This window comes from Rhamphochromis sp. 'chilingali', assembly GCF_963969265.1.
Source record: "Rhamphochromis sp. 'chilingali' genome assembly, chromosome: 21".
In the NCBI taxonomy this organism is placed as follows: domain Eukaryota; kingdom Metazoa; phylum Chordata; class Actinopteri; order Cichliformes; family Cichlidae; genus Rhamphochromis; species Rhamphochromis sp. 'chilingali'.
This window is the reverse complement of record NC_137949.1, coordinates 15,405,705-15,427,532: the sequence shown is the minus strand read 5'-3', so window position 1 is coordinate 15,427,532 and position 21,828 is coordinate 15,405,705. Positions and strand designations below refer to the sequence as shown.

At 41.0% G+C, this 21,828-nt stretch overlaps 3 protein-coding genes across 5 annotated transcripts; 1 reads left to right on the top strand and 2 right to left on the bottom strand.

The window, feature by feature from the left end:
• The first annotated feature begins 2,183 nt into the window (after nt 1–2,183).
• On the top strand, nt 2,184–8,699 carry bend3 (BEN domain containing 3). Its single transcript, XM_080871836.1, has 4 exons — nt 2,184–2,365; nt 4,597–4,651; nt 4,770–4,948; nt 5,028–8,699. Exons 2-4 carry the CDS (start codon nt 4,600–4,602, stop codon nt 7,251–7,253), a joined length of 2,457 nt encoding a protein of 818 aa, XP_080727962.1. The 5' UTR covers nt 2,184–2,365; nt 4,597–4,599; the 3' UTR covers nt 7,254–8,699.
• Nucleotides 8,700–8,834: 135 nt separating this feature from the next.
• On the bottom strand, nt 8,835–11,458 carry mtres1 (mitochondrial transcription rescue factor 1). Of its 3 annotated transcripts, none has more exons than XM_080871837.1 (4): nt 11,332–11,458; nt 9,974–10,418; nt 9,294–9,366; nt 8,835–9,220 (listed from the first exon to the last, which is right to left on the bottom strand). In XM_080871837.1, the coding sequence occupies exons 1-4, from the start codon at nt 11,348–11,350 to the stop codon at nt 9,038–9,040; spliced, it is 720 nt and encodes a 239-aa protein (XP_080727963.1). In that variant the 5' UTR covers nt 11,351–11,458; the 3' UTR covers nt 8,835–9,037. The 3 variants fall into 3 exon arrangements, with proteins under 3 accessions (XP_080727963.1, XP_080727964.1, XP_080727965.1); XM_080871838.1 differs by lacking the exon at nt 11,332–11,458 and adding an exon at nt 11,093–11,320; XM_080871839.1 differs by lacking the exon at nt 11,332–11,458 and adding an exon at nt 11,113–11,320.
• Nucleotides 11,459–13,387: 1,929 nt separating this feature from the next.
• LOC308389944 (transmembrane protein 151B-like) lies at nt 13,388–20,168 on the bottom strand. The gene is made up of 2 exons (XM_080871554.1): nt 19,881–20,168; nt 13,388–16,720 (listed from the first exon to the last, which is right to left on the bottom strand). The coding sequence occupies exons 1-2, from the start codon at nt 19,956–19,958 to the stop codon at nt 15,311–15,313; spliced, it is 1,488 nt and encodes a 495-aa protein (XP_080727680.1). The 5' UTR covers nt 19,959–20,168; the 3' UTR covers nt 13,388–15,310.
• Between the last annotated feature and the right edge of the window lie 1,660 nt (nt 20,169–21,828).

Sequence of the window (21,828 nt, the reverse complement as noted above, 5' to 3'; positions counted from 1 at the left end):
ATAAAGTAATTTTGATAGCTAGCAAAACAATATGGCAGCTACTTAAGGAACTGCAAATACACAGGAAGTATTAGGCCTATAACCATCCCTCCCTAGTATAATATAGGATTAGTTACATTAGGATAGATAGATAGATAGATAGATAGATAGATGAAAATAGTAAATCTTGTATTGACCTATAGAACAATATAGAATAGAACAATAAATGTATCTATGAACAGAATATAAAAATACTGAAGAGACACCACAACATACAGTTCAATACAACATGACTTCTCTTGCTAGCTGCAGCCTTTATCACAGAATGTGCTCACATGTTATTTAACAGTGACACAGAGATGCCGTGCTGATAATTTGTTCTAATGAGGAGAAACAGTCGGCTTTAAAAAAAAACATTACTCAAAAAAGTCCTGCATTAAAAATTGTTGTTTGGCAAAAGTGTAAAATACACAAAAAATCAAAAAAAAAAAAATCTCAGTAAGTAAAATAAACTACTTTAACAGAAGGGTTCCTGAGAGCAAGCAGCCTATGTTAAGATGAAACAGACAAATAATGCTGTTAGTGGCCAAAGTGGTGCTGACAATAGCCCCTCATTTACTCTTTCGGTCTTGTTTTGTTTTTTTTTTTTTTTGGTCTGGATGAAAAGATTTGTATAATAAATTGATCCAGCTCTGGATGCAGGATCTATTTGAAGGATTCTTTGCTATTACAAACTGGATATTTCAAATCATGCCTTCACAAGTATTTTTTTAAATAAAAGAAAGGGTTGTGTGCATGCTGTGATTTATTTTATTTTTTTAAACATTTTAAGTTATTGTCTAACCTCTCGGTCACAAGCTGCATCTACAACAATCAAGCCTCTTATGATGATATACAATCATGCAATCAACATTCTGGAGAGGAAGCTGATGAGACACATTGTTTCCATGCACTTCAGAATTTACATGTGCCAGGTTCTATAATTTTATTACATTTGCTCATCTTAAATGTATTTATAAGTGCTTATATAATTAGTCTCTCTCGGTGATCATTGTCCTCTTGAGAAATAGAAAACTCAAGAGCTTTCTATAGGAGCTCAACTTGTAGTATTTCTTACTTAATTAAACTGAATCCCTTTAAAAGAAGAATCAGTACTGCTGTCATTAATAATCTGCAGCTTTTTTCTCATGCTTCATTGTACTACAGCCTCGGCCTTGTACTTTGCTGTATGTGTGGCTTTTTTGATATGACTTAATGTATTTATTGTATAGATTCTATTTCTACTCTGTAATTGTATTTCTACTCTTGTATGTGCTTACAGCCTGGGCCTTTGAAATAAGTCAGGATGGATCCCTTGTTTTCATACACCAATTTTCTCTTTTTTCAGACCATTCTCCTGAAACCCTGGAGATGCTTGTGTATGAAGATCCCAGTATTCAGACTAGTCCATGTCATATTCAAGCTCTGCTTGAACTCCAATAGGTCATTTTGAGCATGTTTACATGTCTAAATGCACTCAGTTCCTGCTATGTGATTAGCTGGTTAGCAAGGTTATTATAATTAACTAAAACTAAATTAAAAAGTTAAGTTAGATGCAAAAACAATTTTGCAAAATGAGCATATTTCTTCCACAAGACAACTGCCTTTAAAAACTTGTGTTTTTATTGTAAGCATGTACTCATTTTCCTAAATCTTCCCTCTGCCATATGTCCTCCGTACAGTAATAATAATAAAAAATAATAATAAAACTGAAACAAAACTGAAACTATACTGAAGTAAAAACAAAAAATTAAAATGAATGAAAAATAAAAACTAATTAGAAAATGCAAAACTAATATTATATTATAAACTATTATAACTAATATGAGTTCAGAGCAGTTGAATAAAAGTGTCCAGTGTGTGTGTGTGTGTGTGTGTGTGTGTGTGTGTGTGTGTGTGTGTGTGTGTGTGTGTGTGTGTGTGTTAATTCATGGGATATGTTTTATAACGTTTCGTGATTGTGTCCTTCGCGTGGGCTAACAGCTGCTCAGCATGTTGAGGATTATTTTTTTATTATTCGGTTATTTATTCAAACCCTTCTTTAGCTGGAGGACTCTCAGTTAAATACAAGTCAAAGAGTGTAACGGCAGCCCTGTGCATTTACAATGTAAAACTGTAACTGTGGTCCTTTTTCTTTTTTTTTCACCCGTCTCTTCTTCCACAGCTGTGCGGAAGTGACACAGCAGGCGCGCGCCCGTCACGTCACGCGAGAAAACACAGGAGCCGAGCGAGAAAAAAAAACACCAACAAGAAGAATTACCTTCTTTTATTACCTGCGGAACAAACTGCCGTGATAGTCCGCGGACATGTCACTGACGGTCCCGGGGGGAGGCATGGACTAGTGAAGGTGAGCTCAAACCGCTGGTCACGCGGGTTTTCGGTTAATTTAGCGAGAGTCGGGACACAGGAGGAGGAATAGGACGGGGGTAGGAGGGAAGGTGGGGGCAGTAAGGCAGGCAGTCGTCCACGCAAACGTTGCCGCGTCATTAAAATTCACAAACAAAATGTGGCGGTGTTATAGAAACGAAGCGTAAAGACGCGCAGTGTTTCTGAAAAACACCAAGTTTGTAGAAGAGTTCGGCCCACACGGCGGCTTCGGCTCGTGTTGTGGTTCAAGGGTTCATGGGCGGAAGAATGAGGAAGTAGCGGGTTATGAACGCTGGAGGGGAGCTGGGAGGGAACTCTGTATGGAGGCATGCACCTAAAACGGGCTGACTTTAGGTAACAGGGGGGTCAGAGCTGTGCGGGCATTAACTACGCGTTTATATCAGCCTCACGAGCCTGGGATAAAATACTCAGGCAAACCCAGAGGTGTGTGTGTGTGTGTGTGTGTGTGTGTGTGTGTGTGTGTGTGTGTGTGTGTGTGTGTGTGTGTGTGTGTGTGTGTGTGTGTGTGTGTGTGATTAGCTACGAGGCTGCAACCGGTCACATGGTGTTTGCTATAAGGGTGATACGCCAGCCACAACATGTATGTATTTTAACTAAAAGCAGTAGTTTATAAAGCAGTTATCAAAGTAGTAATCATCAAGCTCATTTTAGGCGTCATGTTTGTAGTCTTTGACTCCACTAGCATAGCTTTGCATGATTCACAGCTCAAAAAAAAAATCATCATTAAATCTTTTATTTTTAAAAAAGAAGCATGTGCAAGAACGGTTACAGATAGTTAATTACTCCAGTTATAGAGCATTGTGTTTACATGTAAGAAAACCGCAGAGGTAACCAAGTGTCCATTGTAGTAGACTACATTTAATATTGCTCTCTTCCAACGTGGACCACCTCTGTTTTAATTTTCTCCACAGGGAGCTTAAAGGATTTTACCATCCAGATAGAGTTTGAAGTATTTAAAACAATTTTGTGATGATAACTTTTCAGGGAGCTTGTAAATGGCTTAGGTGCATCAAAAGCATTTCTGGTGCTTTCTTAAATTTAACAAAACATACTGAAGATCTGCAATGGGCAGATTAATGACAGAGCCAGTGGTTTAGTGGTTTTGCTCTTTAGTTTAGAGCCAGTCATGGGCATGAATGTCGTGATAATTTTGGGCTTTCAAGTATTTCTTTGAACTCTTCGAATTTATTTGAATGGTATCCCACAAAACAAAAAAGTATACATATACAGACTCTAATATATAAAAACACCACTACTAATATGCGTCTGGCATAGTTTTGTTCTGGTTTTGCATATTTGACTGGTCTTTTTGGCGGGATCGGTAGAGGTCATTTAGACTGGTTTCCTGGCATGGACCGAGCTTTGAAGCACAATCCAAAGATTTTCATTACACAAATGTGAAGTTGAAGAATTTGGAAGATGGTCCTCCTCTTTCATTATTCTATCCACTTTGTAATTCAATGAAATACCTGTATCACTGGCAGGACAACAGCCCCACAGCATGATGCTATCACCACCAATTGACATTTAGTACAGTGCTCTTAGGTTTGAAAGCCTCACCTTTACTCCTGCAAACATACCTCTTATCATTGTGACCAAATAGCTCAATCTTTGTCTCGTCGGATCATTAAACTTTTTCTCCAGAAGATATTTTGGGCAGCTGCAAGTTACAGTCAAGCTTGAAGGTGTCTGTTTTTGGAGGAGGGGCTTCTTTCTTGTTCAGCACCCTCTCAGTCCGTGTGGCTTCACTGTAGATAGTGTTGCTAGTGTTTGCAGTTCATGGCAGGCTTAAGCATCAGTGTTTTCCGGGTTGTTCCTGAACATCCAGACCAATTTTCTCTCATCTGTGGATGACAGTTTGGGCCTTCTTCCAGACTTTGCAAAGTGATAACCCATATGAGTAAATTGTTTAAACAATCGTACAGTGCAATTTACTCATCTGCAAAGCTACAATTGTCCTTAGATCTTCCTGTCTCTTTTAGTACACTTTTATCTGATTGGTTGCTAATTGTAAAGAGAAGATATGAACAACAGTTGGACAGGTACATTAGCTAATTTTAGCGTTAATAACCTTTCCGTGTAATTTATCCAAACCTAAGAATATGTGTATTACACACATTACTGTCACATTGTTCCCATTGATGTATTAAGTGTGTGCATATTAAGTAACTTTCTGAATTTTTTATCTAGGCTATGAATTCCCGTGAGCATGGGGAAATCTCAGATGAAGCAATGCTTGAAAAAGGCAAGTTCTGCATTGTTGTCTTTGCAGCTACAGCAATAAAAATTCACAGATTAACAAAGTATGTTTTGGTTTATTTTTGTAGTGTATGCAGTAAAATAAATTCTGCATTATTTTGCAGAACACAAGCATGTCCAAGATTGTAAGGAGGAGACAGAGGACATTGCTATTAGTGAACAACCTCAGGTACATGGAGGGGGATCTTCTGGAGCTGCCGAGGCTGGGAAACGGTCATCTGCAGAGATGGGACCTGAAACAGACCAGTCCACTAGCAGCAAGAGAGTCAGGGTGTCTAGTGAGGTAAATGAAGATCAACTCATGATTAAAACAATACCTTATATGTTATTACACATCCTTGACTGACATTTATTGTGTCTAGATGAGGCGGCACTTGATAGACGAGAGCAGCAGGATTGAACCTCTTTGCCTCACCACAACCGGAGAGAAGAGAGACTGCATCCAGGAGAAATCTAGAGTCTCCTACAGAAAGCCTCTCTTCAGCATCTCCCACCGAATCTCGGAGAAGAGGACCACCCCGAATCTGGAGCAGCAGGCAAGTCTTGGCAGCTTGAATCAGCTCAACAATATGCTCTCATCCAAGCTCCAAAATCCAGAGCAAAATGGCCCAGCAGAGCCCATCCCCTCCACAGACACTTTAGGCCAAGCTTCCACAGCGGACTCCAGCCTTTATCCACTGATTGAGAAAATGTTTTTCATTCTCAACACTCTGAATTCAAGCATGACGCAGCTGCACAGTAAAGTGGACTTGCTGACGCTGGAAGTCATGAGGATAAAGAAGCAGATCAAACCGGCTGAGATGGTGACAGAGTTCCAGCCTCCCCCCGAGTATTTGCTAACCAGCGATGAATTGAATCAGCTGATGGAGCAGACGTCAAGTGCTGGGGAACTGGGCTGTCGACTGCTTGTGCATCTGTTCCCGGAGCTGTTCAAAGCAAGGGAGTGCTCTCACGACTGCATGGCGAGCAAGAGAACGCTGGAGTCTCTACATCTGCAGCTTATTCGAAACTATGTCGAGGTGTGCTACCCCACGGTTAAAAACAACAGCGTGTGGCAGGAAGAGTGCCTCCTCCAGATTAATGACTTTTTTAATCGCTTCTGGGCGCAGAGGGACATGGAAAGTGCCCGGCTGCTCAGGAAGCAGGCGGGCACAGCTGGTGGCGTAAAAGCTGAGCAGCCTCAAACCTTTCGTTTCATTAATGAACAGGGTCAGGAGGAGCACATATCTCTAGATCACCAACAGGGCAGCCTGGCTGGTTCAGATGTCGGGTTTGGTACACAAGCCACAGAGGAGTTGGATGAGTTCTCCTCCCCAGAAGACTTTGTTGTTTTCCTAATTCACCGTCTCTTCCCTGAAGTTTTTGAAGAGGGGAAAATACCAGAAGACTGTGGCAATTTTAGTAGTGTGGGACAGCTAATTCTCGACTCTGACAAGATGGACATAATTAGAAAGTATATGGAAGCGAATTTCCCTGATGTGCCTGAGGACAGCTGGCTGCAGGTGTGCATTCAGCATATGGAAGACGCACTTGAGGGTCCTCACAGTAATGGCAACGGGAGTGAACCGGACAACATCAATGAGGAGGGCTACGAACTGGCCAGTTTTCCTGAAGATGTTTCAATTATCAAGGTTCCAGAAGTGAGTGAATATGAAAGACCCAGTCGCAAGTCTAAAAAGTCGCTGCTCACGCCTGTAGATTTTGACAATCTGGAGATTCCTCTGCCTGACTTTACTGTTCCCCAGGAATACATCCTGTCCAGGGAACAGCTCAAGAGCAACTATGAATGTAGCTTGTCCGTTGGGAACTTTGCCTCTCGGCTGCTGGTGCTCATGTTTCCTGAGCTCTTTACCTACGAGAACGCTAGAAAGCAGTATAACTGTAGCGGTTCTCTTGGGAAAAAGCAACTCGACCCCGTTCGTGTAAACCTGATCCGTCATTACGTGCAGTTGGTCTACCCCCGGGCCAAGAACGACAGAGTGTGGATGTTGGAATTTGTTGGCAAACTTGACGAGCGGTGCAGGAGACGTGACACGGAGCAGAGGAGATCCTACCTGCAGCAGCGCAAAGTGTACGGTCAGGAGACAGAGCAGGACTTTCTCTGCCAGCTGAACCAGCTCCATCCCGATAACGGCAGACAGGATCCAGATATTCCCTCTTTACCTCCCGAGAAAAGTAGCAAAGACTTCTGCAAAATCCCCCTTGATGAGCTGACTGTGTCCAAACCAGATTTCCCTGTTCCCTCCGTCTACCTACTCTCTGATACCGAGGTACGGGAAATTGTCCAGCAGAGTCTCTCTGTTGGGAACTTTGCTGCCCGCTTGCTGGTGCGCCTCTTCCCCGAGCTCTTCACCCACGAGAACCTGCGGCTGCAGTACAACCATTCAGGCGCCTGCAATAAGAAGCAGCTTGACCCTGTTCGACTGAGACTGATCCGTCACTACGTGGAAGCCGTGTATCCTGTGGATAAGATGGAGGAGGTGTGGCACTACGAATGTGTGCCAAGCATTGACGAACGCTGCCGGCGCCCCAATCGCAAGAAGTGTGACATTCTTAAAAAGGCCAAGAGGTCAAGCACTGTGTCCTAGTTACAGTACTCTGCAGTTACCCAACACTTTCTGTCATAAAAACAGTTGCACAGTATATAAGCTGAAATCGCATTGTTGAACTTCTACACACTGTCCTCTGTAGGAAGAAGCCAAGCTGTTGCGAGTTTCTTTAGCAGTATTCTTACTCATATTTTACCTTTTTGGCTACAGCAGTAGATGTTCTAGTTTATGTAGTCTTTATTATTGTTCGATAAAAGTTACAACCGCTCCTATTTATAAGCCAAACATGTCATAGCTTCTCTAACATACTCTGTTGATAAATGTTGTAGCCTTATAACAATAATAATGATAGTAGCTAACAGCATAGATCACACATTTGCTCTATGAACAGAAATCAAATCACAAGGACGTGATATATTTCCATCGCAGTTACTGATGTAGCATCGTGCCACCACTGTTTTAATAACTATGTGCTTATGTTAAGCCTTCTTATAGAAGTTTATATTATAAAGATAATTTAACATGACAATGGCTCATGATAACCAGTTTCTAATAAAACCAGTTATAAATGTGACATACAATCACAATGTTTTACATAATCGCACCAGAGCAAGTTCAACATACAGAGCATAGCCTTTCTTTATCTGGTTTCACTTACCCATTAGGCTAAGAGGTCCCTTGAAGGTGATTATCAACTTGAAAAATCAACCCAATCACATGACATTGGAGACATGTTTAAGTCTGTTAGCAGATGACTGATTTTTATAGATAAAAATGTGATTTAAGGTTGAAAGCAACACAAGTTCTGCAGACAAATTAGCAGTGTGTGTGTGTGTGAGAGCGCTATTAAATGTGTGCACTTTAAGTGCTTTGGTCAGAAAGACTTGCTGTATTAATAACATTAGCAAAATGTCAACTTTATAAGTTAATAGACTTGAGTGTCTTGGACTGAGCAGGCTACACGGTGGTACATGGAGCATTTCTGCTCTTAGCACTCAAAAGCACTTTCTACTGCAAGCCACATTCACACAGTGCTTTATTCTATACCTTTAAGTGCTATCACATGCAGATGCACCAGGGACAATTTAGGGTTCACAACATTGCCCCAGGACACTGATTTGCAGCCCACTTATCGCCCACCAACCTTCTGACTGGTGGGCGACAGGTGGTGCTCCATCTCCTGAGCCACAGGCATCCAGCTCTTAGTTCCATCATTAACATAAGAGAATCAGATGAATTGCACTTTTATTCCATTAAATTAATGTTGAGATGTGCATGAGACAGTTTTAGTTCTCATTTTTTCAGGTTAGAGAGAATAAATTAGAGCTCCAAAAGTACAAATAAGGGGTCCTGTTTTAAGAATCATATAAAGTGCTTTTTTCCAGCCAACAGGATTAAAGCCGGATATTTCTTACTCATGCTTATAAAAAAAAAAAATATCTATTGTATATTATATACAATAACATTTCCTTATTAATATTTGGGGATATTTAATAGAAATTTAAAGTTATTTATTTATTCCTGTATATTAAGTGTTGGCAGTTTCAGTTCTGAAACCATGAAAAACACCACACAGCTTTCCAAAAGAATTTTTAAAAAAATCCACCAGGACACAAATGGTGAAGTCTAAACCCTCACAGTGCACCTTTATTGGGGGAGTGTCACACTATAGAAGGGCGAAGTACACATTTAAGCACAGTGAGAGTTGTGAGCTCTGCACAACATTTTTGTAATCCATTCTACATCCACCTCATTAGAGAGCCACTCAGTGCTGTTGACCTCACAGGCCAATGGCATTACAGTCAGTACGGTCTTAGGCAGATTCAAGGTTTAAAGGCCTCCTCCCTGGGAAGCTCAAGACATTTCCAGCGCCTTATGGCAACTTTGTGCTTTTCAGTGTTACCAGGGTCAGTAAAAACCCTTCTGAGGATAACTCTCATCAATGTAACAGTGTTTGTTTCTGGGTTCTCTGACAGGACCAGGTCCAGGGTGTCCCCCAGTTTTACCTGAGAAAAGAACAAAATATGAGGAACACTGGATTACCTAATTCGTGCACTGTCGTAAGCAAGCAGCACTCACCGTTTTACTTTTCTTGATGAGTTTCTGTCCGTTAAATCTGAGCTTGTTGTTGTAGAACGCATCTTCAATTTTACTGTGACAAGACAGAAGCACGTTAGACTCTGGTATAATGGTGACAAATGTTGTGAAGTCCCTACTGTTTGCAGTTTTGTGCGTGTGCCTTCTTTCTATGCGATTGTGGCATCGAGGTATGGTCTGTGCCTCAGATGCACGAGGGAAAGGTGGAGCTGGATGGTTGAGATTGGGGGACCAGTTTGGGGAGAGAGGCACACCTGGCGTGTGGCTGCCAATTATTCTCTTTTCTTATATAGTAGTTGTGAGACTGGAGAAGGAGGAAGACAAAGAGTGAAGCACAGTGGCAGTAATGCTCAATTGCTGGGCAATCGATGAAGCAAATTTAACTGTGTAGAACTAAAGTCGTCCCTTCTTTGTGGATACTATGGGGAACCTGCTACAGTGGTTAAAGGGAAAAACAAAGTTTCTTGATGAGCTCACAGTGTGCCACTAGAACAGCTTGTGGCACACTGAGAGCACCCTGGCACTGATTCTCCACGCCATTTCCTTATTTCCTGTTTTGATTATGAAGTATGGAGGAAAGAGGGCAAAATCCTGTTTATCTTTAGCAGCAACTTAATCACTTATCAACACCCACCCAGCCTTAGATTCTTATGCTGACTCACTTGCGTGCCATATCCAGGCCAGCTTTTATAATGACATCGTAGCGGAAGGACTGAACATATTTCTCAATGTCTTTATAGTCCTTGGGTAGATTTGGGTCCGAATCTTCATAATCACTGTCCTCTGCGTCTTTATCATCCTCATCTTCCTCCTCCTCATCATATGCACTTGAAGCACCTTTCTTCTTGTTGCTTTTAAACCTCAAATGATGAGCAGACCAACACCTGAGAGCGTCTCTTCCACGGAAAGCAGGCCGGTGACAGCCAGGTGTCACAGGGAAGACCGAGTAGCCGCACAGCTGGCGTGTATGAATGGTCCTGGGACACCATTCGGTCTGCCTCAGACCATATCCAGTAGCTAGCAGGTGGCGAGGGCTCAACCTTCCAAGCTGCCTCATGGCAAGAGCTTGCACCACCAAACTCTGCATGTTTGTGCTCCACCCAGTCACTGAAAGGAAGGAGGAGATTGTCAAAACAACAACAACAAAAAGGTTCAGTTAATTAATTAATATGGATTCAATATAAAGAGCCACGGTTCAAGAACAGGACTCACGATTTCTGTCTTTTTACTTCATGATCATGTGATATCACAACATCTATTAAATTTAGAAAACAAAAATAGAACCACTTTGAATTCATCTTTATTTTTTGTGTGTTTTGGATCATCTTTGCAAATTCAGTTAGAATAATGACAAGTTTAGGGAGGCTGACAAGCTGCATATGTTGTGTTATCATCTTCACACAGCAGAACATCTGCCTCCTCACCTGATCCATAATTTTACACACAGTTTTTTAAACTGCTGAACATAAGTTTAGATCAGCTGGATTTACTGTAATCTTCAGAATAAAAGCATCAATTTATTTCAGGCTCGGCTAAAAAAAAAAAAAAAACTAATTTCAATTATTTTAGTTTAATAAATACAAGAAAAGGATCAAATGCTTCTTCTTGAACTAACTGACCGGATTAAAAGCAATGGTTAAGCTTTACTATTTTAGTCGACATGCGTTTGTTTATTCCGGAAGTACTCAGTAAGGACGTTCTTTGGTCGTTGCTGACCTCGGATGTGTTACGTTCTCACTAAAGCGGGCACATTTTATATATATCTCCTGCTTTTCACACACTTTTATGTCATAATTGTTACCGGTTGCTGTCTCCGCTCAATGTTGAGGTTAAAGTTGAAGCCAAGCGGACGCAGATACGGGCCGTTAGCCCTTTACTTTTCTCCGCTGAGCTCGTGGACTCATTACTTCAACCTAAGCGTGACCCAGCCCGAGCTTCGTGACCATCAAACGTGGCACAAACAGTTTTTATCGAATGAAAACTTAACTACGAGTTTCCTAACACGCTGCAGGACACTCACCTATGGAATAACCTTTCATAGCTTCTTACTGTACTTCGTCGTCTCCGCTGCCGTGGAGTAGACGTGTGGTCGCCGATTTAAATATACTGCCTCCTACGGCACCGGTGGATTATTACATGTATGGCCGAGGCAAATGGCAGTGAAGGAATTTAAACGCAAAATGGTTCAATCTGGGAAAGATCACGTGTCCTTTTTTTCAGGAATCTCTAGATTTATATTTTAAAAATGAAAAACTTAGGCAAACAACTCTGGGATGAGTAACCATGAAATTAATTAAATATTAAAGTTTGATTCATTTAATAAAAAGAATATAGACATCGTTTTGTGATATGTGGCATTCTTAAAGTAGACCATACAGCTCTGTCCTAAATTCGGCCAATGAGGATTTGATTACTCACCAAACACTGTGCACCACTGCTTGCAAAACTCAAATTTGGGCATGTTGGAAGACATTTATGCTCCATTTAATCAACCCTGAAGCCACTCTCAGTTGCTTTTTTGATATAATAACAGTAAAAGACATTCCAGCTTCTCCTAAAATATAACAGTAATGTGTAATTTACCACAACAACTTAGATGTCTCTTATAAATAGAAGGCATTGTCATAATGTTGCAGTTGTTGGCTCATCAGAGCAGGCAGGTTTTCCCGTCTTTGATGTTCAGTTCTGGTGATTCTGTGTGAATTAGTCTTAGTTTCTAGTGTGGTCTTATGGTGCTGTAGCCTATCCGGTTTTGATGTATTGTTCATTTAGAGTTACTTTTCTACAAACCTTTATTGCAATGAGCGGTTATTTGAGTCACTGTTGCCATCCTCTCAACTCGAAGCAGTTTGGCCATTGTCCTCCATCTTCTGGCACCAACAAAGCGTTTTCTTCCTGCATGTTTTCTCTTTTTCAGACCATTCTCTGTAACCCAGGAGATGACTGTGCGGAAAGATAAGCAGTTTCTGGAATACTCAGAGCAGCCTGTCCGGCACTAATTACTGTAAAAATCAATGAAATCAGCTTTCTTCGCCATTTTGTTGCTCAGTGTGAACTTCAGCAGGTCGTTTTCATGTCTTCATACCTAAATGCACTGAGGTATTGTCATGTGGTTGGTTGATTGGATATTTGCATTAACAAGCAGTTGAACAGGTGTAGTAGTGATTGTATGTACAAGGTGGATGTAGTCTCTCTAAAGTTAACCAGATTTTTGAAGATTCAACTTTTGCATTTTGGCAATTTGCCCATCTTTTGGTTATCAGCCAGTCTGCTTTGCCAGCAATTCACACATTATTAAATAAAATTGAAACTGAAGCAACTTTAAATAAACAGGGGTTTTATCACAAGGATGGATAAACATAAGTAGCAATTTGTTACACTTTATGAATTAGTTAATAGCTTCATTATTTGTTATTTCTGGAGCTTTTAAAAGGATTTGAAGGTAGTTATTGAAACAAAACCTTATTTCTTTTCTTGATTTTTCACAGTTTTGTCTCTCTACAGCTAGGAGGGGGGGCAGGCAAAGGATTAAATGGATCTGAGGATACAAGAAAGCAACATTTTGTTTAACTGTACATGGGTATGACCCAGACATTTATTGCAACTTTTATTTTTCCAGCATAAGATAAGTTGAAATACATATTCTAAAAAGTAATTAAGTTATTTATTCAGCCCATTTGGTTATAGTGACATTTATGACACTTTTTTCTACAAGGTAATTTACACCAACATTCAGCTCCACTACAATTCATAATGTCTATAGTGTCACTTCCATCAAGTGCATAATAATATGAATGTCACTACATTATTGAAAACAATGTATGAATATGGAGGGCCAAAACTGACAGGATTAAAATTATAAATAAATTTAAAAATCAGTAAATATGCCACTAAATGCCACAAAAAATTTTTTTATATTTTTGATTTTTTTTTTTTATTTGATCCTATGTTAATTTTACATTTTCTTTATTAAAATAATTTATGCATTAATATGTTTATTTCCCCCCAAATACATTCATTTTGTGTTTTTACATTTTTTTATGCATTTCTGCTTCATTGTACATATAAGAGGGCTTAGCTGACCTATTTTAAATCTTTAGTGACTAAGACTTATTTAAACATTTATTTACAAAGGTAAAAGGTTCACCTCATGACTGCTTTTAATTCATAGCCAACTTATTTGCAAAAGAAAGCAGAAATGTGGAAAGAAATTTGAAAAGAGAATACAACAATACAGTCGTTTGGGTAAAAAAACAAAAAACACAACTAATGCTTAAAGTAACTTGTGCTATTTGAGAGGCATTTAATGGCATATGAATTTATTTAAAAAGTAATTTATTTTAAATTTTTGGCTGTTTTGGTCCTCCATAGGGAACAAGCTGTATTGTGGCACATTGAATACAACATTTTTTATATTAAAAAAAAGCATGTATTATAAAGTTTGTATAATGTGTAAACATAAGCACATTTACATCCTTGCATATACTAACTGTAAACTCAGAAGAGTCACATATCCTCCACATGACAACATCCAAAGTCTTTCAGTAACATGGTGGCATATCAGTACATGCTGGACAGCGAGATCACCATTTTACAGATGAAAAATGGAGAATTATTCCTTTACTATCAACACATAATGGTACAGAGTATATCGTATATGCTGGTGGTTTACATTCATGGATATGGTTTTACCACAGTGTCTCAGCAGGAGGAAATCATGCGAAAACAGGCATGGATTTGATGATCTTATGATCTTTTTTTGCAGCTAAATCCACACTCACCTGCTCACATGTACTGTGATAAACCAGTCTCTATCTTTTATGTCCCAATGATGGATGTAATGATGTGTATTTGTACCACAGTTGCCGGCAGGTTTCATCATGGCAGTAGGCAGCAGAAAAGTCCAATTTTATGCGTAATGCTTGATTGAGTTTTCATGATGCGTTTTAGTCTGTCAAGGTAAAGGCTCATAGGACTAGACAGTGTTAGTGCGCCCACATTTTTTCATTTTCTGGGTCAGTCAAGACAAATTAATCGCATGTTAAAGCCACTAAAGGAAAAAAAAAAAGTCCACCTGATTCTGTTTTCTCTCTTATTTTCTTCAAGATGGCCAAACTGTTAATTCCAACATTTACATCCGAGGTTAGAAGGAAAGCACCAACTGTAAACATCATGTTAATGTGTCAGTCACTCAACATCCACAACAGTCTGGAGCTGCCACATAGCACCAATGCCCAACAGTCAATTACAAAGAAATCCACTAAAGAAGAAGAAAAAGAAGCAGAGATGCACCAGGATGCAACGAAACCACAGGACCGGCTGTTAGTAGGGCATGAGTCTGAACTTCTCTCAGTCTGAACAAATGCCTCACGCTTTCTAACATCCTTAGGTCACTGTCTGCTGAAATTAAGCTTATACCTGTTGTCTGGAGTTAATAAAAGGCATTCTGGATAATGTAGGAAAAAACAGATGATTTAAAAAGAATTTACAGATATGGTTTAACAGTAAGTGAGAATGTCCAAGATTTAAATTGTCACTTGAAGTCAGAGGTTTCCACTTTGGGATGTGCACCAGCACAAACTGGCAATCCTCCATTTGAGATTTATTTTCACAGTTATTGCTGTAGTTAGAAGTTAAATTTGTAGAAGCTGCTCCATAATGACTCACTAAATGAACGTGAGATGTTTAAACCTGTCCATGTGTGACCTCTGAGAAAGTTCCTATGAGGTATCTGCAGCCTTAGTTTCACATGCACTGTAAAAGCTGTAGCGATGGTGTGCTTTGTAACAGTCTGCGTCTTCTTGGTTTTTCCTGGAAGCCAAGCAGATATGATTTGTTTGTGTGTGTGAGCTTATCATGAGATGCCACTTTGTTCTCCACTCACTGACCGCTGTTATTGCTTTGGTGATTCACACATTCAGGATTCAGGCAATTGTTTCTTACAGCATCCACTACGCCCTGTTTTTGAAATGCTACAGAAATGCCGCTGTGACTGCATATCATAAAGAGGTCTCCACGCAGGAGCCATTTCTGTGGAAAGATCTGTGGTTGTGGCAGTTCTCACTGCAGTGGACAATGAGCACCGGGTAACAAAGTGCATCCTCGTAGTCCGGGGGCTCCTCGTCATCTGTGGTGAGGCGTTCCGATAGGCAGCGGGTATTTTCACTGGGGCTCACCTGGTCGTCTAGGCTGCCGCTCCTCCAGAAGCAGCTGCGCTGGGAGCCATAGCGCCGGGCCAAGGAGAAGCGGCTGCTGCTGAAGGGGATGCGGGAGCTGGCACCGGTGCAGATGCTGAGGGCGCTTCTGGAGAACACTGAGGAGCAGCTAATGGCTCTGTGGCAGCGCTCGCAGTTCTGACGAAGCCCACTGAAGCTGGAGGGGCACTGGGCCAGGTCCATGAGGCCAGCCTCTGAGTAACTGGGAACCAGCTGCTGGTTGGAGCGAATGTGCCACTCCAATTCTGTGCTGTCAATGGTGTTAACTCGAGGGATACGGCGCCAATAAGGCCGATCGTCACAAGGGGTAACAGGGAGGTAATCGTGACCGAAGAGCTTTTCAACACGATAGTGGACGTATGCAGTGCGATACTCTGTGAAGACTCTGAGAGGCCAAGAAAACGTGAGGAAGGAGGCAAACCAAAAGACGTAGTGGGACAGATACCAAGGGTGGTGCTCCGGGTCACAGAGCACCAAGACATACTCCTTCAGTTCAATGTTCTTCAGGTGCATGCCCTCTCTGGCTTCCATGTAGTCATCCAGGCCCTCGTTGTCGGTGAAAAACCTCGCCCTTTGTGTGAGATAAGAATTCTCGGACTCCACGTTGGCAAAACTGAAGCACTTAGTGAAGCGCATCTTTGTCAACGCAGACTTCTCCAAGCCCAGCAGCTGTTTGGAAACATCTTTGACACCACAGTGGCTGTAGTCAAATTCTGCTTCTGCCACGTGGGTGTTGACACGCTCATGGTAAACCTGAGTGCTCGTGTAGGCGTCTCCATTGCGGTAGCGCGTGACTTGTCGAGTTCGGCGCACATAGTGATAGCTGATGGCCTTCCACCAGATGCAGGGCTTAGCCTGCTGCATCCTCTGGATGCGCTCGGAGATGCCCTCCACGTCCACTTTGTGCTGCAGCTCATTCTTCACGTGACAGTGCCAGCACTCGACTAGGTAAACTAAATAGAGCATGCCCAGTAGGGCCAAGGGAATGTAGATGTAGCCATCAGAACAGGGGCTGTCATGGTACATCATGGATTTCCCTTTGAAGTCGCTGTCGAAGGTGAGGCGGGTCACCTTGGTGATGTGACACCAAACCATGGTTCCCATGCAGCCATACATGAGAATGGAAAGGAGGAAGCATTTCCAGAAACTCTCCCGACATAAGGACTTGCTTAGAGATTGCTTCAGCGGTCTTTGCTGTTGAGTGAAAGCACACATAAGAAGAAACGTTTTAAAAACTGATCAGTAGAGCAGGGCAATATGACCAAAAATATTTATCACGATATACATTTGAAAATTTGCAATAACGATATAACTGACGATATAATTGACACTAGACAAAATACTTTACAACTCCATAACTTTATTAGTGCAAAAAAAAAAACATCGATGTATTTTCACTTAAACAAGCAGCTGTTTTTTATGTGCATTAAAGTCATATAAAAATTTAACAGTGCAAATGCAAATTCCTTGCTGACAGTTTAACCAAAAGGCATTTCCAGTGGAAATTGGCCGACATATCCTCAGCATAACCATGTATAATATCCACAAAACTTAAAAAGAGGTTATACACACACAATACGGTAATATTATGTTGAAGTTTAAGTCCTCCACATGTAAACACCACAGACTACCAGTAGCTGTCAAATGCAGGATTGTGTTTTGGTCGTTTGCTATCTGACTAATTTTGTTAGATTAAATATTAGAAACGTTAATAATTTTTTAATCGTAGGCAAAAAGCTTTAGAAAAGAGGAATTTCCGATTAAATTAAAATGTGTAAATAAAGTAAAAGCCTGGCCTTTATCATTTCTAACTGTGTTCCTCAGTGAACCTGACTGGCGTCGTCCGTATCTGCTGGGTTTGTGTTTCTGGTTTGTGTGGCAACAAATAAATTATGTTGCCACTGTGAGTTATTTCTCTTTTAGCCAGCTTGTGCTTTTTTCAGTTATCTCATGTGTATTATTGTGGCTTTTCCTTCCTTCCTTTCCACTTCTTTCCTCCTTCGTGTTTCCTAATTGTGTCAGTCAGTCCTTTGTGTAGCCCCCTGTCAGTTGATCTGCTTTACAGTGTTTTTGCATGCTTTGATTGCAGCTGCTGATTAATAACTGCAACATTGTTCAATCTTTCGCATAATTAGACCAAAATAAACAAAGGAGTCGCAAACCCTTGCAAGCAGCACTGGGGTTATGGTTGAAAAGAACAACAAGATAATTATGTAAATTGTCAGATGAAGTATGCAGCACTTACATGATATAGAAAATGTTGCCACACACTTTCAGACAATAAAAGTGCCTTTTTGCTTTTTACTTTTAGTGGTACAGAGGTTTATCATTGAGGCTTTATCCTCTGAGGTGCAGAGTGCGGGGGAGACTTCTTTACACCCTTTGCACATCTGGTGTCAATAAGTGCACATAAGGCTCCCAGAAACAGGGAGAACAGGTGACAGTCCTCTGCAATTCTGCACCTTTAACCTTAAATCTTAAAATGGAAGAGTAAATTATATATTTCACCTAGTTCTGAAACAGTCACACTAGCATGTTTCAAATTATCTGATTTTATTATTAGACAAAGATAACCCAAGTAAGACACACAGAAAAAAGACATAAAGAAGAGTTAAATTTCATTCATCACACCCAGACCTGATTATTGTCCAACCTGTCGCATCAAGAATTTACTTAAACAGAACCTGTCCAACAAAGTAAAGTAGGCTAAAAGTTGACAAAAAGCAACACATTGTGCCACGATCTAAAGAAACTGAGAAAAAAAATCATTGACATGTGTGAGTCTTAAATGGTTACATTGTCATTTCTGAGGCTTTGGGACTCCAGTGAATCACGGTGAAGACCATTATTGATAAATAGAGAGAATTTGGAACAGTGGTGAACCTTCCCAGGAGTGGCCAGCATACCAAAATAACCTCCAGCGTCCAGTGACGACTCATCCAGGAGGTCACAAAAGAATCCAAAAGAAAATCGAAATAACTGCAGGTCTCACTTTCCTCAGTTAAGATCAGAGGTCATGAATCAACAATAAGAAAGAGACTGGGAAAAATTGAGAGAGCCCAAGGAGAAAAGCACTGAGAAAACACAAGGACTTGTTTCACATTCACAAAAAAAACCCATTAATGATCCCCAAGACTTTGGGGAAAATTATTCTCTGGACTAACGAGACTTGTTGTAATTGATGGAACAAGAAAAGATGAAGGAGAATGTCCGGCCATGACTTCATGCCCTGAAACTCCATCACTGTTGGGTTATCCAGCATGACAGTGATTTGCAACAGACCAGCAAGTCCACCTCAAACAACCCTTCAATGTGGCTGAATTAAAACAACAGTGCCAAAATTTCTCCACAGTGATATGAAAAACTCATTGCCAGTTATCACAAATGCTTGATTCTGCCAAGCTGGCACAGCCAGCCATAAGATTTAGTTTTCACACAAGGCTATGCAGGTTTGGATAGCTTATTTTTCTTAATAAATAAAATCATCATCTATAAACTACTGCGTTTTGCATTTAGCCAGGTTATTTTTGTCTAATATTAAAATGTATTTGGTGAGCTGAGACATTCAAAAATAGAAAAAGAAACCATTGAGGGGCCAACCACTAAACAGTACTGCACCCTTTTGATCCTTAAAAAGGTATATAGTTATCTTGAAGTCTAATAATTAGCTTAATGGGTGCAGATGTGTGTTGATTATACTTTTAGGGGCAGAAATTTGTGTTTTCATTTCTGTGAGCGTCCATGCATTTGGGCTTGCAATTATGTAATTATTGCATTGGATGAAAATTCCTTAAGAAAGAATGGATGTTAACTCTAACCCTAAACGGATCCCAGCCAAACTGGTGGATGTTATTAGGTCACTGTCTCGTTTGCAGCTGACCTGCATCTCTGCTGACTGATAACTGCAACGTCTGTGGATGTTTTGCATAAAAGTATCACCAAAACGGTCAAACACACACGGATCAGACATTTCTGTGCAAAGAAAATCAATCTGCAAACAATAAGAATAACAGGATATTCCGTCCGTGGTCAGGTTCACAGGCCCGCTGCGGCACACGGGAGGTGAAAAACAGGTACAGACGCTGGCTGGCTGATTCCCAATCACATATCCTGCAGTTTTCCTCTAAAACAATCAATGCATGCTACAAGATTATTGAATTCCTTTCTATATCAGACTGTGGAACAGTGGCATATCTGTAACACCAAATTCCCGTCAGATTATCCACCTGCAGCGTGTCACAGCCTGCACAGCACGCACATGGACAAATTAAAGCTCCGCGATAAGCTCTGACAAACAGACCGTAACAAAAGGCATTTACTGTGCCAAAAAAAAAGGATTGCCAGAAAATTCTACCTCCTCTCTGGTGTCCTCCTCGAAAACGGTGGTGGTGCTGCTTTCACTCGCTGTCGCAGCCGATGCTGGAGGAGACATGGTGCTGGGCAGCTACTGGTAGTGATGACAGGGCGTGGAGGAGGAGGAAGAGCGAGAGATTTCACCGCCTTTACTCCACAGCGACCCTCAAATGAGACTCGTCACATCTGCTGTCATTTAGAGGCATTTAGAGCTGAGCCGACGGGGACCGGCTGATCGGTGAAAGACAAAATAAGAGCATCTGTACCTTCCTTAAGAAACGAAAATCGATACGCGAGGGTGTTTCTACAGGAACTCCCACCTCCTGCTGTCTACGGTTCAGCTGTCAGTGCCGCAGTAACATGATGGGAGATATTAGCTGGTCGTCGTTATTGAAGGAGCGTGCCCTGCCCCTCGGGGTCCGCTGGGTGTGCAGGAGGCGGCCGCAGAGCTGGCGGGGTCGCTGTCCATGGTGCTGACTGAGGTAGACTGAGGTACCAGGAGATGCTGTTGCATAAATCACTTAAAGGGAAAGTCCGACCTAAAATGTGCCGCCTCACTGATTATCAACATATGGAGCAAAAATAAAGTTATTTTTACTTTAACAAAGTAATCTGGTCACTCTTTAGGCTTAACCAACGGTTTTCTTTGGACGGCTTAATTGTTCGTAGTGTTGTTGTGACGTTGTGATCTCTGGTTACTTACTATGAATGACTTTTGATTTTATTGAAGTTTTGGATTCTCCTGTTTGTTGATTTGTTGTTTGTTGATGATACTGCCTAAGGGAAGCATGTATAATTATGTTCACATAAACATGCTTCCCTTAGGCAGTATCATTAGAAGACAGTATACATTTGCACTGCTATGCAGATGACACCCGACTTTATCTGTCCATGAAGCCAAGTAACACACCCCAAATTGTTAAACTGCAGGAATGTCTTAAAGACACTAAGACCTGGGTGACCACTAATTTTCTGCTTATAAATTCAGTTAAAACTGAGGTTATTGTACTTGGCCCTGAAAATCTTAGTAATATGCCCTCTAACAAGATACTTGCCCTGGTTTGCATTGCCTTGACCTCCAAACTGCAGGCTTGCTTGTTGTTCCTAAAGTATTTAAAAGTAGAATTGGAGGCAGAGCCTTAAGCTTTCACGCCCCTCTTTTGTGGAACCAGCTTCCAGTTTGGATTCAGGAGACAGACACAATCTCCAAAGGCTTAAAACTTTAATTTTTGGTGGCTGGATCAGGTGACCTTGACTCCTCCCTTAGTTATGCTGCAATAGGTGTAGGCTGCTGGGGGAGTCCCATGATGCAGTGAGTGCTTCTTCTTTAGTCACCTTTCTCACTCACTATGTGTTAACAGACCTCTCTGCATTGAATCATACTTGTTATTAATCTCTGGCTCTCTTCCACTGCATGTCTTTTATCCTGTCTTCCTCCCCTCACCCAAACCGGTCAGATGGCCGCCCCTCTGCCTAGTCCTGCTGGAGGTTTCTTCCTGTTAGACGGGGGTTTTTCCTTACCACTGTCACCAATGCGCTTGCTCATAGGGAGTCATGTGATTGTTGGGGTTTTCGCTGTTGTATTATTGTATGGTCAACATTGCAATATAAAGTGCCTTGAGGCAACTCCTGTTGTGATTTGTCTCTGTATAAATAAAATTGAATTGAGTTGGGTTCCTGCTTTGTTTTTATGGTTATTCTGTTGATGTGTTTTAGTTTTTGTGTTGTTTGGGGATATTAAACTCCAGTATTTGAAGTTGTCAACTTGACCTAATTACAGTTCCAACATGCTTCATATCTAATTATTTCATTTCCTGTTATACTTTGACCGTTTTCCCCTGTGTCTCTCTGTCTGATTATCCTCACCTGTGTCTTGTTCCCCTCCTCTTTCTAACCTATAATTGGCTTGGATTAGTGATTTTTTTTTTGTTAAACAAATATTCTGCTTT

What these genes read in the sequence shown, in the direction of transcription:
- bend3 (XM_080871836.1), top strand. Translation starts at nt 4,600, where the DNA reads ATGAATTCCCGTGAGCATGGGGAAATCTCAGATGAAGCAATGCTTGAA. An exon ending in TGAAGCAATGCTTGAAAAAG is followed by an intron (nt 4,652 to 4,769) that starts GCAAGTTCTGCA and finishes ATTATTTTGCAG; the next exon opens with AACACAAGCATGTCCAAGAT. An exon ending in GAGTCAGGGTGTCTAGTGAG is followed by an intron (nt 4,949 to 5,027) that starts GTAAATGAAGAT and finishes TATTGTGTCTAG; the next exon opens with ATGAGGCGGCACTTGATAGA.
- mtres1 (XM_080871837.1), bottom strand. An exon ending in GGCCTGGATATGGCACGCAA is followed by an intron (nt 9,367 to 9,973) that starts GTGAGTCAGCAT and finishes GTCTTGTCACAG; the next exon opens with TAAAATTGAAGATGCGTTCT. An exon ending in TCATCAAGAAAAGTAAAACG is followed by an intron (nt 9,221 to 9,293) that starts GTGAGTGCTGCT and finishes TTCTTTTCTCAG; the next exon opens with GTAAAACTGGGGGACACCCT.
- LOC308389944 (XM_080871554.1), bottom strand. Translation starts at nt 19,958, where the DNA reads ATGTCTCCTCCAGCATCGGCTGCGACAGCGAGTGAAAGCAGCACCACC. An exon ending in AGGAGGACACCAGAGAGGAG is followed by an intron (nt 16,721 to 19,880) that starts GTAGAATTTTCT and finishes TTCACTCAACAG; the next exon opens with CAAAGACCGCTGAAGCAATC.